Source organism: Scleropages formosus, chromosome 11 (assembly GCF_900964775.1).
Source record: "Scleropages formosus chromosome 11, fSclFor1.1, whole genome shotgun sequence".
NCBI classification, from domain to species: domain Eukaryota; kingdom Metazoa; phylum Chordata; class Actinopteri; order Osteoglossiformes; family Osteoglossidae; genus Scleropages; species Scleropages formosus.
In genome coordinates, this window is record NC_041816.1 from 30,823,160 (window position 1) to 30,838,045 (window position 14,886).

General features: G+C 42.0%; 1 protein-coding gene across 2 annotated transcripts; it reads left to right on the forward strand.

The window, feature by feature from the left end:
* Positions 1-2,776: 2,776 nt before the first annotated feature.
* Positions 2,777-13,423, forward strand: tkfc (triokinase/FMN cyclase). Of its 2 annotated transcripts, XM_029256502.1 has the most exons (16): positions 2,777-2,834; positions 3,151-3,340; positions 3,970-4,262; positions 4,400-4,478; positions 4,760-4,849; positions 5,033-5,067; positions 5,183-5,267; positions 5,670-5,759; positions 6,093-6,209; positions 6,922-7,041; positions 7,371-7,508; positions 9,129-9,235; positions 11,183-11,286; positions 11,589-11,622; positions 11,707-11,799; positions 12,721-13,423. In XM_029256502.1, the coding sequence occupies exons 1-16, from the start codon at positions 2,829-2,831 to the stop codon at positions 12,877-12,879; spliced, it is 1,740 nt and encodes a 579-aa protein (XP_029112335.1). In that variant the 5' UTR covers positions 2,777-2,828; the 3' UTR covers positions 12,880-13,423. The 2 variants fall into 2 exon arrangements, with proteins under 2 accessions (XP_029112335.1, XP_029112336.1); XM_029256503.1 differs by lacking the exons at positions 9,129-9,235; positions 11,183-11,286; positions 11,589-11,622; positions 11,707-11,799; positions 12,721-13,423 and adding an exon at positions 7,754-8,011.
* Positions 13,424-14,886: the final 1,463 nt, after the last annotated feature.

Sequence of the window (14,886 nt, forward strand, 5' to 3'; positions counted from 1 at the left end):
AAAAACTTCTTTCAACTCGAGACTAAACCTCGTTTATCAGAGCAGCCCATGAAGCACTAACGCAATAGACCACAATACGACGTGGTCAAGTAAAACTGCATTGTTCCTATTTCATGAGCAACAAATTGTTTTTTATTGGCAGGAACTAAAGCAGTAGCCATCAGAGCTCACTGATGCGCTAAAGGCAAGGCGTTGCTGTTATGGGTAAAAGCATATTTGAATACGGCCAATGAAATGTGATACTGTCTCTACCTGTGCTATAGGTTAACAAAGAGTGATGACTGGGAAAACTTTGAGAAATTCAAATTAATTAAAAAAAATCCTTTCTTAGTTCTGAGGGTGGTATACGGATTATTACAAATTATTCAAATATAGAAAGGAAAACCTCGAGGGAGAACCCTGTCCTTCAGTGCCATTTGCATGCATAAGCATCCCCAGATACAACCTTCATTCAGCCACTACTCTGGCATTGTACCTGCTTATTTGTGTATCTTATGATATTTCAAAAAAAAAAAATTGGTGGGAGGGTATCGGGATTTGTGTATCCTGTGTTTTATGCACCTACTCGAACGATGAACCTCGATGCAGCAAGTGGTAGGGAACAAACTAGGTTTGCTTGAGACTTTCATGTCTGCAGCTATGTCTCCTTCTCTTAATGTAATGCATACATTGTACTTTTGCTGAGATGTACGTCGCTTTGGACAAAAGCGTCTGCCAAATGAATAAATGTAAATGTTAATTTGGAGATGATGAGCCAGCATGGAGCAGCAGCCCTGTCTCTCACTTAAATCTAAACCACCAGTATTTGCGAGATTTGAGGGATGTTCACGGTGACCATCAGAGGTTTGTGGGACTTTTCTAAATACTTTGCAAATGTATTAAACCTCATGTCCCCTTTAGGGCACTTATGAGCATTCATCTTAAATATCTCATTTCAACAGTCCAGACATGAGTCGCGGTATGAGGAGACCTGCTGTACTTCGTTGTAACCTGCTCTTTTTTTGGACAGCACTCTGTATTTTGCTTGGACATTTATGGTCTAAATTTAAGGACACTATTTAGTCACACTATCATTTGAAGGGATAATTATGACCCTCCCTCTGGCCCAACCTACACTTAAAGCCCTGTCTGCTTAGCAGTCGTCTGTACATTTCGTTTACATTTACATACTCACACAAGTGTAAATGCTGGACAAGTGTGATTTCTTTTCAGACTTGCATCCATGACCATCGTATGGAAAGCTTTGCCCTTAATCATCTAAGATCTCCTTAACATGTACTGGGGTCTGCTGTTATTGTTTTGTCATTTGAGGTATGGAGATACAAATCTTGCACAACTAGAGTAAAGTAGTTTGAGATAAACTACACTACATAGTATCCATTGTAAGTCGCTTTGGAGAAAAGTGTCTGATAAATAAATAAATGTGAACTAGAAGTTCACGGTGCTTTTAACTGCTGCGCTTAATTGGTAATAAGATTCTTAGGAAGTAGCACCTGAAAAATAAATACTGTCGATTTTCTCAGTGGACACAACATTCTCCCTTACTGTCACTCTCTTGCTGCTTTTGAAACGCACCAGTGATACATATTCACGTATGAATTATAACTCGGAGCGAAAGCAGAAGGTTCGATGAACCCACTGATGGATTATGTGTGGTTTCAGTTAGTTTTCATGCGGGTTGTTCAAAACACCACAAAATGAAAAAACTCAAAGTCAAAAATACAACAGCAAGAAATTATAAATGAGGCATATTTTAAATATGTTACATTTTGAGCAGAAATGGTTTTAAAACATAATTAATTCATAATTTGTTTTTCATGATCAAAACAAAAGATGAATGAAGGCAACATACACAGACCTGCCTTGTAAGGGCACGCTGAATAATTTTTTTAAGAACAATTTGTTTAACAATGTGGTAAAATCTTTATGCAGCTACTCGTGTGATTCATACTGCTTCATGCTAAAGGATAAATGTCAATGTACAAGTTCACTATGACTGCTTTTATTAACTGTACATATTTACTATAATACTGCCTTTTTATTCATTCCTACATTCCATGTTTTGTCTGTCATCCCTATGCGCTCCTTGGAAACCACCTGCTGTGAGTGATGTGACATAATGGCAAAAGCCAAGGGCCCCAACCGATGACAAAGTGAGAGAAACAAACAGGTGCGTCGCGAGCGAGTTGGTTTCGCGGTTTTGAATGTGTTTTCATAAACGACAGCCCCGATTTGACTTTAAAGCATCTCACCATAAAATGTGAATCCCTGGGGACATCACAAATATAATAAGTTACAAATATATATAATAACGTAACGATTTACAAGTGGAGAAATTAAACCTTTTTTTTTTCCAGAAAAAAAGAACGGGGTCAGGGGAACAAAAGTAAAGAAACTATTTAAAAAAATTAAAAAGCAATAAAACACACAAATACATATTAAAACAACAAGTCGCGCGGAGCTACACAAGAAGACACAGACAGAAGGGAATTCAGAAATTTAAATCATGAGATGCGGCTCGCGCGCGGCACATAGTACCACTCCATTAGCCGGATACGCGTAAAATTCGAGTGCAGCGCCATGATGGAAATGTGTTTCACGATTTCTTTTGTCACATGACACGAAAAGAGTACAAGTAAAACACATATTTCACATATTTCCCACATCTCCGTGTACATTTGTTCACAGCGAGCGTAAAGATGCTGCGCTCTGTTTTTTCGCCGCCATCGATCGTGCGCTTTTGTTTTATTGGTCGGAGCCCATGTGACGCGGGCGGCGCGTGAGCGGCCGTCCGCGCGCTGCACTCGACTAGCGCGAGAGCCGCCGCTATGGAGGTGAGTATCTGGATGGGGTCGCGCGCGCGCGGTTCTCGTTTCCTTCGACAAGCGAACAAACAAAGCAGAAAGAAAAAAGAGAAAAACGGTGCCTGTTGTTACTTTTTGCTCTTCGTTCACGCGAACGTTACCCTGTAGCCTGGCTTGACCTGAGCTGAGGCAAAAACAGCTCTGTCTATCTGTGACTGTGGCGTGTGCAGCCGCCTGCCGGGTGCGTCACACACACACACACACACACACACACACACACACACACACACTCACACTCACACTCACACTCACTCTCTCTCTCTCTCTCTCGGTGTTTGTCCCGCAGCCACAAAGGAAACTGCTCAACTCGCCGCAGAGCTGCGTGGACGAGGCCCTCCGTGGCGTCGTGGCCGCGAACGCGGGCCTCGCCCTGCTTCGGGGCCACAGGGTGGCGCTGCGCTCCGACCTGCGAGCGCTGAAGGGGCGCGTGGCGCTGCTGTCGGGGGGCGGGTCTGGGCACGAGCCAGCGCACGCAGGTGAGAGGCGCGCGACGCGCAGCCATTGGCTGTCGTGTCGCGCTTTTCGGAAGCGATTCCGAAGAGATGTTCCTGTGTTGCCGCAGTAACTCGAGCAGCAAACCTTGTTTTTCTGTACGCAGCCAGAGGTTGCGATGAACTGTTACCTTTTTTTTTTTTAAAAATCTTATCTGACCTTTAGCCTTGTACGTTTTTCTGGGGCCTCAGCACTGTGTGTGTGTGTGTCTCTCTCTCTCTCTGGAGCACTCTATCAGAATACATTGAATAAACTGAGTTCACCTTCACAATGGGTGGCTGATTGGCCTGGAACGGGGCACCTGGTAGCTTAGTGGGTGGAGCTGCTGCCCTTGGGATTCAAACCTGCAACCTTCAGGTCCATCTCCAGCTGTAGTACCCTTGGCAGGGTACTCTCCCTGAAACGCTCCACTAAAATTAGCCTGTGCTATGAATGGTGAAATACGTGTTAAGTACGTTAAGGTGGAATGCTGTCCGTTTTTTTTTGCTGTCTTTCCTCAAATGTTTTTTCTACCTGTACATGACTACTGCTTTTGCGCAGGGTAGATTTGCTGACCAGTAGTTCAAAGAACAATATTCTTGTTTGTATCTTTGCCTCCTTCTCTCGTTACCAGGCTACGTTGGTGCGGGGATGTTGTCGGCAGCCGTGGCAGGGGCTGTGTTTGCCTCCCCCCCTCCGGGGAGTGTCCTGGCCGCCATCCTTACTCTATGGCAGGCCGGGGTCTCAGGAGTCCTGCTCATCATCAAGAACTACACCGGCGACCGGCTGAACTTTGGCCTGGCACTGGAGCAAGCCCGGGCCCAAGGTGTGCCTGTTGCCATGGTGATTGTCGCCGATGACTGTGCCTTTGCCCAACCCAGCAAGGCCGGACGGAGGGGCCTTTGCGGCACTGTGCTTGTTCACAAGGTGTGTCTGTGTAGCACTGCTGCTAAAACATCTCACGTTCTACATGCGCGTCACCCACTCCTTGCCTAAACCGCATTGGATGTGGTATCTTGGTAATGGTCAGGTTCTGATGTTTGTCTTTTTTTCTGTTTGCACAGTTGGCAGGGGCACTGGCTGAAGAAGGGCACCCACTAGATGAAATTGTCACCAGAGTGACAAAAGCGGTGAAGGGCATTGGTGAGTTTCTGTGCCAGTGACAGTAGTCCAGTGACTCTGCCTCTTGTTTTCTGAGTAAAGAGTGTCAGGTGTTGAGCATGTTAGGTGTCATGAGTACTCCCTGCAGAGTGGGGGCCTTGTGCGTTGCTTTTGTCATTGTTAAAGGAGAAGAGGAGTGAATGTCCATCTGTCCCTGGTCCTGTGTGTGTTATTCAACCATGCCGACTGGACCGATGTGTGTCGCGCACAAATGCAACAGAGAGGTTATTGGACGTCCAGTTGCCAGTGTGTTTGTTTTCCAGGGACGCTGGGTGTCAGTCTGTCCCCTTGTAGTGTTCCAGGCTGTCTGCCCACTTTTGAGCTGCCACCTGGAGACATGGAGCTTGGCCTGGGTGAGTGAGCAAGACAGTGAAACTCTTCAGAACACCAGCATGTCAGCAGTAAACTCATTTGTTATGAGTCTAATGTATGATCCGTGAAATCATTTGGAATTCCACGTTACCAACATGTAGGCCTTTTTATGCCGTGGATTTAATTTGCTAATTGCAAATTTTTCTGCCTTTTCCCTTTTACAGGAATTCATGGAGAGCCAGGCATCAAAAGGTTAAAGGTGCACAAAGACCTGTGTCTGCCCTGCCCTTCCCTTCATGTAGCTCTTCGGTTTAGAAATTAAAGTGGTTGGGTTATCAGTGTTAGTCTTAATTTATTGTTTTATTATTTTATAGGTTGGTTCAGCAGACGAGGTTGTGAAAATGATGATAGATCATATGACTGATTCCTCTAGCCAGTCACATCTGCCGTTGAAATCAGGTATATAAGTAGCAGAGGACAAAATAATTAGGTAAAGAGCCTTTTCAGTGAAATTTAAAAGAAAAAAAAAAACTTACAAAAATACTATAACATACTTTCCTCTATTTGATGAGTTTTAATTTTGGAAGTTTATCAGATTTTTAATATGTGTGTTTGTCTTTGTGTGTGTGTGTATAGCTGCTGTATCTGGATTGTGATAAATAGTTATTTCAGTAAAAATATGTTAATGTCTTTTTTGTATCATGGCATTTGCATTTGATTTCAAGTGAAACAAACCAGTTCCCTGGCTTATGGTAGCAGTCGAGTCTCGTTTTGTTTTTTTCACATGGAATACTTTTCTTGCAGTTACATAGCCTTATCTCAAAGTGTGTTTACACTGCATTGTATTTTTCACTGTTACAGGTGACACTGTGGTGCTTTGTGTGAATAACCTGGGAGCTCTTTCTTGTCTGGAGATGGCTGTGGTCACTAGAGCTGCTTTCAACTGCCTGGGTATAACTGACCTCTGACCCCATAACATTGGAGTCAGTTGTTGCATTAAACATACTTTTTGCTAGTGCCCTATTAGAGATTAGAGTGTGGTATTTTACTGAAGTCTCAGGCAGTGTCCTAAGTTTCGTTGTTACTGGTCTTTTTTCAGTGTTAATAAAATTTAAAGAATTTTGACTTTGAAGAGCATAGGTTATATTGCCTGTTTAGCATTGCAGACACCTATTCAGTGTGTAGATGTTATTCCTACAGTGTGTGAAACTGCACGGGAGTAACTAAGTGTTACTGAGTGTGTGTGTGTGTTTACTTGTTTCATATGCCTTACCCTGAGACCAGAAGGGCGGGGCCTAAAGATTGCACGTGTGATGTCGGGGTCATTCATGACATCGTTGGAGATGACGGGCATGTCACTCACTGTTATGCGGGTGGACCAGGAGATACTTCGGCTTCTTGGTGAGAGCTCTGCTGCTATCTTTGTCAGAAGAGTGCTGTTGCACACCGCTGTGAACAGAGGAGACCGCATAAGGTCATTAATGGCTGAAAAAACAATGGAAACCGAAATAAGAACATGCGACTTATCAAATTAGGCAACCTTAGTAAGTTAAAGTTTTGAGATATTATATGGTTCATAATAACAAGGGCAGTTAAACAGGCCACCCCCACATTATTTTATATGGTTGTTGTTATAGTTGCTGTTCAGGAGGCACTTTTTGAACTGAACTCTTCAGTGGGATATTCAGCCATTCTTTATTCAAATGCCAGTGTCTACCCACCCCTCCTAAGAATGTTAATGTGGTAAAAGAGCACCTGCATGGATATGTGTAGCGCAAAAGACTGGCATGTTTGTCTGACAGAGACAACGGTGCGGTGTGTTTGGTGTAAGTGACTTCTCCAGTCCCCTGGTTGCTCATCTTACTAGCCAAGGTGGGCAGTCATTGGCTCCTGGTCACAGACCCCAGTGGTTCTTATAGGTATTGTTCAGCCCCCAGTAGCAGCTCACCTGTCCAGAAGGCAGCAGTGCCACAGCAAGTTGTACAGTGGCAAGTACAGTACAGTTGATGGTTCAAGGGCAAGAGGATTTAGTTCAAAATCCCGTGAGTCCAAGTGAGGGTATTTGCTAGAATGCACTATTTATTTTCATTCTTCCTCCTTCTTTATCTTCCAGATGCTAAAACCACAGCTCCTGGCTGGCCAAACCTCAGTAGTGTTGACCTTAGTGGACGCAACTGCATTATGGAGCCAGCAAAAAGAGCCTCAGATGCAGAAGTACCTACTGCTAAAGAAGGTAATGTAAGCAGGAAACCCATTGTAGTGGTTAATGTTCTGTTCTCTGTCTCCTGAGTGTCATGGAAAGTGAGAGTTCAGAGCCTCAACTCAGCACCATCTGAAGGTTTAGTGAGGGAGCAGAGGATTTTGATGAGGATTTCCCAAGGAGTTAACAACTGGAAAAGAAAATGTACAGTTTCACAAGTGACCTGTAAAAATCTGACTTTGTTTATAGCCACATGGTGAGGAACTTGGGGGAAAAGTATTGCAGGAGACCCGTTTGGGGCCGTGTGTAGCTCATCACAACTGTAGCATATGTGGTGAGTTATGAGAAATTTTCCCTGGCAGGTTCGCTCAGCGCTGTGATACGGAGGGCTCTGGAAAAGGTGTGTGTCTCTCTCTTGAGTGCGCAAGAGGAACTGAACGCGTTGGACCGGGCATCAGGGGACGGAGATTGTGGCAGCACACACGCACTTGCTGTTCACGGTGAGGCAGCTGGGTGTCGTTCATTAAAAAAACTCAAAAGTGCTTTTGCACTCTTGATCCACAGAGGAGCAGCGAATGTTTTTCAAAACGAGCAAAGACGACGATGATGCCTGTTATTATTTGTTGTTATTGTCTAAGGACACTTGGAATGTTAGGACTGAACAACACAAAAGTTTTCCAGTGTTATATGAAATACCAGTTTGCAGTTACAGTATGAATGAACTTAAAAATCAGTGTCTTCACAGGTACTGCTAGGGACATCTCAGCTCTTTTAAATGTACGCTGGCATCAGGAACTTGCATACGTTTATTCTGAGAATGTGGACGGGACCAAGTCACTTAAACTGTTCCTTCAGCCATCTGAAAAATCTTCAGTTTTCTCTGCCGCTTCGTTCTTGTAAGCTCACAACCCAAATACACGTTCTGTTCAAGTTATGTTAATTGCTCTTACACATTTACATTTATCTGACAGTTTTCTCCAAAGCAGCTTAATGTTGAGGTATTTACAACTCTTTATCCATTTGTACAGCTGGGTAATTTTACTGGAGCAATTTAACGTAAGTACCTTGCTGAGGGGTACTATAGTCGGAGGTGGGATTCGAACCTGCAACCTTTGGGTCCAAAGGCAGTAGTGTTAACTACTTCACTACCAGCTGTCTCAGTGCATGTTTGCCATGGAAATGTTTTATTGATCAAGAGCAGAAATCCCCACTATCAGTGCTGGGCACCAGGTTCGAATCCCACTTCTACCTGTAGTAGCCTTGAGCAGTACCCACTAAAAGTTACCCAGCTGTATGAAAAAGTAAATAAGTGTAGGTAACTTAACATTGCAGTGTTGAAAAGTGTCAGATGAATGTAAATATGTGGTTCACAAATGTATTAAATTTTCTTCTGGTAGAAAAAATAACATTTGATACGCATAAGAAATTAGAAGATTTCTGGAATGTCTGAACATCCTTGTGGAACAACTTAGATGGTGCTACCCTGGTAACTGTGAATGATTGAAATCTTTTGCCATGTGTTACATTATATATGTGGAAGTATTTGCAATGTGTCGGTGTATTGCTGAGGCCGGTGTGGCTCTCACCCGGTGCTGTTCTATTCTCTTGTTAGTCAGCAGTAAAATTAATTTAACAAAGTGGAAAATGAGACTATTCCAGAAATGTGTTAATTGACTGGACAGGATGGGAAGCTGTAGACATGTCGAAAGCATGTACACATTTCGACACATGCTGAAAGTGCTAACTGCAGAAAGATAGACATTAGTGTTGATCCAAGAAATATCTATGTATATTTCATGCTAGAGGATAAAAAGGCAAAGAAAAGCAGAAAGCTTTTCTCTGACAATAGCTGAACATCTTTTTGTAGGGTAGTAGTAATGCTCCATGGTAACACCTCTCTTTATAAGAGCAGAAAGCTAAGTGTTTGGGGGGAGGGGGGGTCTCACTGTTTTGCAACCAAACTGAAACAAAGAAGTTCCTGTTCAAATTCCTTGGTACTGAGAGTCATCCTGTCTATTGTAGGATAGATGTTGCCATACCAGATTCAAGTGTGTGTGTGTGTGTGTGTGTGTGTGTGGTTGGACTCATTTGAAGTGGACTTTAATCAGTTTATTCTGCAGCCATACAGGAATGGCTCTCTAGTCACGTGGTCCCTGGTTGTCCAGGGCAGCTGCTGTCCACTCTTGCTGGACTGCTCCAGGAGCGCATGGGCGGGTCTTCAGGAGCGGTAATAACTTTGCTCCTCTCATGAGTCTTTACTGTGTGCTGTTTTGCTGTGTCTGATAGATAATCTGTGCATATGTGCCTCTATATTGGCTGTCTAAGCAGGTGTGTGAGAGATCTGAGGATTATTTTATGAATTAATATTACTCAGAATAGCTAGATAGATTGTGGGAGGAAACAAGAGCATCCAGAGGAAACCCACACAGACATGGGAAGAACATGCAAACTCCACACAGACTGAGTGGGGATCGAACCCACATCCTCTCGCACCACCCAGGCGCTGTGAGACAGCAGCCCTACTTGCTGTACCACCATGCCGCCCGTACCACAGATCTTAACAAATAGATGTTAGACTGTTATTAAAAAAAAAATAATAATTTTTTTTGCCCTATTCAATCTTTGCTCATGCATTTGTTCACAAGTTTTGTCTATGTAAGTACAGTCAGCTCCACACTGTACTTATTTTTTTTTGCAGCATTCATGAAAATGAACAAAAAATTGAACTTGCCCTTAAAAATATATAAAATGAACAACACGTGCAGTGAGTGATATTTTGGATTTAAACATATGGGGAATCCATGTACTTTTATTTTTAACACAGAATTTATTCAAACATGAACAGTTTTCTTGAGTAGTGTAATTTTTTTTTGTACAAATCATACATTTCAAATTATTGCATTGTTTTATACAAATCAAAACTATTCTAGACATTCTAAACATGATTTTAAAAATGCATTTGAATAATTTCCTTTCGGTATCAAAAAGGTACATTTACTGTTCAGTATTTAAGCCAGGTCTGGGTACCATCGCTGTATAAGTGCATCAGTGTCTGCTTACTTGTTAGAATGAGATTTTATATGGCTTGTTTTTGGTTCTCTTTCGGTATTTGATGTAAATCTGTTTTTGTTTGTAACTACAGAATACAGCATTACATTTTGCTTAGTTACTGGTTTTATCCAGAGTGACACTTTAATGTTTCATGTACTTTGGCTCTCCATTTTACCAGTGTTTGTTTTGAATTTTGAAAGATGCATTTTCCAGTTAATTTATTTGCCTTTAGTTGCTTGTTCCGCACCTAACCTATTTTCTGAAATGTACATGCCCAGGTACGGTGGCAATGAAATGTGCTCAAACAAAAAAATAACGTGGGCCTACTTTATTCACCTGGCTTCGCCCATGTTTACACCTCCTGTCTGATATTAGTGTTGACTTGGACTCATTTGGAGCTTATTTTGGTCCAGAATCAAGACTAAACTGGAGTGTGTGAAGACTCTGTTTTTATTTTTTGTCAATTTACATTTGTATTGATTTAAATATAGCTTGGAGGCTCCGAGTGACCTGGACCATGTCCTGGAAGCACAGAGCTCAAAGCAGGGTGTACACTGGGTGGGGTACCAGAGCGTCACGGGAGATTCCCTCACACAGTCATTCACTCACACATACACACAGTAAGGGCAAGTTGGAATCATAAGATCAGCTCAAACACACTTGTTTAGACTGCGCCGGAACACCGGCCTAAATAGCGGAGAACCACACGCCAACACGGGGAGAACAAACCAACTCGTCCACGGCCACACCCAGACCTAGAGCCCAGGAGCTGAGACTCCAGCACCACTCAATGCACTGCCATAGTGCCCTGAAGGATACATTTAAATACAATTCTTAGAGCATTTTTTTTATTCTCACTGTATTCAGGGTTTAATAGATCCTCAACCATAAACAATTCAAGGGACATCTATATCTTTTTATCCATTATCTCTTCGATGTTGTGACCTTGGCATTATGAACAAAATGGATTACAAACAGACTGGAGCTCCCGAAACGGAGTTTGTAAAATGATGAGCCAGTGTACATGTAACTAGACTCTGCTGCAACGAATGGCCTGTGGTTCTAGAAAGAGACTTGTTCTTACATAACCAAATATGGCCTTTGCTCCCTCCTGCACCTGCAGCTCTACAGCCTTTTTCTCACAGCTGCTGCCCCACTTCTGAGGGAATGCAGTGACCCTGCAGCCTGGGCAAGTGCAGTGCTTGCTGGGACAGAAGCCATCAGGAGGTGACGTTTGCTTTCCTGTTTTGTGTGTAAGTGGCAGGAAGTGCTCTTGGACGGAGCTTGGGCTTTAAGTCTCATCTGGTTGTGAGCCTTCCCCAATGTTCCTAAATGAATGGACCTGCTGAAAAATGCTTTGTAATTGTTCAAAGGTTCTTCTGGACTAATGAAATGAAGTCAGTGTCGTACGTCTTGCAGGGACACCGTTGCTTATTTCGCGATATTGTGACACCAAGGAACATAAAAGCTAGTTGTAGTAAAATTGGAACAACAATAACTTTTACATTTAACTGAATATTTCTCTGCAGATATGGAGGAGCGGATCCTGGTGACCGAACCATGGTAATGTTCAGTTCCCCACTCTCGCGCTATATACTGATGCCGTAGCTCTTGGAGTTTCTGAGGAGGATTTCTTGTGCTCAACAGTTGGACGCCCTTTGCCCAGCTGTTGAAGAACTGAAGAAACTCTCATCAGTGCCTCGTGGCAGTGAGATGGCAGTTTTGCAGGAAGCTGTTGAGGTACAGAAACATGCAGTCTAATCTTCTTTACTATACAGAGCTGCTTGAAAGTATATTAACCCTATAGGGATGGTCGTTATTCTTGTATAAAGTATTAAAATAAACTTAGAAAATAATGAATTTACACACCTTATTCTACTTACCTTAACCATTGCAACTGAGGGTTCACTTGTTTTTGTACCTGCAGTACTTCTGTTTTTGTATTACACACATGATTTCTGCTAAACCAACATATGGAATCGGTCATTACACACCTATTATGTCAGATCATAAAGTCTACTTCTCATTAAATAACCATTCTGGGGTGAAAATATAGGATGCGTGTTTCACATGCTTTCAAAAAACAGTATAGATTAGTGTGATATAAATTAATAGCGACTTAGTTTTATACATAATGATGAGGAAAATCTCTATGTAAAAATATATATTGAAATGCTGTAGTAGCTGGTTATGGAAGATCAGGGATACTGGGCACTTTCCAGTTGTTGTAGATGTACATGTGGCAGGGTTCTTACCCATTGGTTTTGTGTGTAATACTGGTCTGGCGCTAGAAAGTATAGATAATCGATCTTTTTACTGACACATTCATCATTATGGGTGAGTTGGAGGTAACAACAGTTATGGACGCATAGTTGTAACCAGAAAGTTCCAGCTTTAAGGTGCACTCCCCTTACTGCTCTTTTTATCCTTTAATAAAATACATCAGCTGCTCCAGGAAAATGTCCTGCTGCATAAAACTGAACAATATGCTGTTTTGAATAAAAGTATCAGGTAAGCGAAAAATGAGTAGTTCATAGCATAAGTGTGAAATATGGCAAGATTGTTGAACAAGAAGTGTGTGAGAAATTTCCTGAGGTTAATTCTGTTGAGCTCTGTTAAGTCGGTCATAAGTGATGCCATGCTCCCCCCCTGTTGTTACAGAAGGCTGAGCTGGGGGCACAGTCAACATGTGAGCTCACCGCCAGGGCGGGCCGTGCCAGCTACATCGCTTCCAAACGCGTGACCTTGCCTGACCCTGGTGCCGTGGCAGTGGCTACCATCTTTCGGGCCGTGTTTGTGGCCCTAGCAGGAAGCAAATGACAGCAGCAGCATTCACTGCCTCTGATAATTGTGGAAAGTTATGAAAGAGTGTGTTGAGGCCAGAGAATCAAGTAATTTCGCAAACATTCCCTACAGTTCTAAGAGTCTCCAACGGGATTGGTTAGGAAAGGATAATACTTCATTAATTCGTGCAGGGAAATTCACGCACAGCAGCTCAAATTGATACAATAATAAAGTGCAATGAAAGTAGAGGATTAAATTAACTGAGCTGAGGCTTAAAATTTAAATCTTATGCAGCACAAGATAATAGGAGGAAGTGGAGGCTTTGTTCAAATAAAAGTGCTTAGCCTGCAGTTTCACACTTTACTGCTGAGTGTTTTATTGAAGTGATTTAGATAAATATTGGAAGCCTACAAAAGCAGGGCCTTCGGTGGGACGTAGAACGGGGGAGGGGGGGATGTGCTGCCCACCTCACACAGTGGAGATTTCCATTTCTCTTGCTGAAGACTTGATACCATCTAATCAAATCTAAGAATTCATGTAGTTTCATTTCTATAGTTATAAAATAATAAACTGGTTTTTGCACAACTACCTATATTGTATTCTTTTGAAATTGTCTTGAATTTGAAATTTTGTGAGGATGTCTATGTGACACACCTTTACAGGTGGGTCTTCAGAGGTTGGGTTTCGGACACCAAGCTCAAATTATGTAAAATTTGGAGTGGATTTGTTTTTTACCCAAGAAGGTAAACTATCATACCTTTTGCTGTAGTACAACATTTGACTTATCACATTTGTAAGAATCAGCTGACTTTAGTTGCTGTGGTATGGTGTGCATCACTTTACGAACGCAGCAGGAACAGGAAGTCAGTTCTTAACTCAGAATTGTTCATAAGTCCACCTACCACATCACAATCAGTGAAAGCTTAATAGCACAGCTTAGTCCTCTGATTTTTTTTTTTTTTTTTTTTTTTTCTCACAGGTTATGCTGTTAAAAACATTGGGTAAAGCTGAAATAAATTTAAAATTTGCTGTAAGACTTATTGAGGTTTCTGTCAGCTGCTCATACAGCACAGCATCTTCTGTACTTGAAACACTGGGCATGAGGCAAAATACAGCAGACACCCGTGTATTATTTTATTAATATGAAGCAACATTAAAATTAAGTCTACTGTAAAAAGATGGAGGCTGTGCTGTGCCAAATGGTGCCATTTTCCTCCAGCAGGTTACAGGAGAATCAAAACAGTGGAGTAAATTGCAGTAAAATTGAGGATAATGTGGGGAGAAAGTATTTTTAACAAGTAATTTCATCTCATGGCCCAGCAGGTACGTGAGAAAGTGACCACCAGTACGTTGCAAAAACATGTTTTTTTATCACCTCATTATTTTACATTTTCTGTTAAAATAGCATAGTAATAGAAACATACCTCCTTTATTCGTAGGGTAGTTTCTGTAATCAGAGATAAAAATTAAATACAGTTTATGCTGACCGTGTGAGCTCCATGAAGCTGCCTGCTCCCCCTCTTCTTCCACATGCTGAGTTTCTATTCAACAAAACAGTGTGTTTTGCTGCCCCTAACGGTGGCAGGTGGAGCTGCAGGCCATTTTCAAACTACCACAGAAAAATTTTATAAAGTGAAACAAAAATGATAAATAGGAACATTTCCAAGCTTATCTTCTAGAATCAGAATCAGAACGAGCTTTATTGCCAAGTATGCTCACACATACAAGGAATCTGTCTTGGTGACAGAAACTTCCACAGCACAGACAGAATGACAGTGACAAGACACAGATAATAAAAGTACAGTGAGCTAATAAAAGATTTAAAAAAAAATATATATATATATATAGAGTATAAAGTACCCAATATACAAAAAATAGTCACTAGACATGTATGTACGGGTATGTTCTATACAAATGCAACGGAATGTGAGTAAGACATATGATGTGATAAATAGATATAAATATAAATAGTGTATTGCACTGGTTTACTCTCTAGGGGGGGATTTAGCTGTTCATGAGGTAGATGGCCTGAGGAAAGAAACT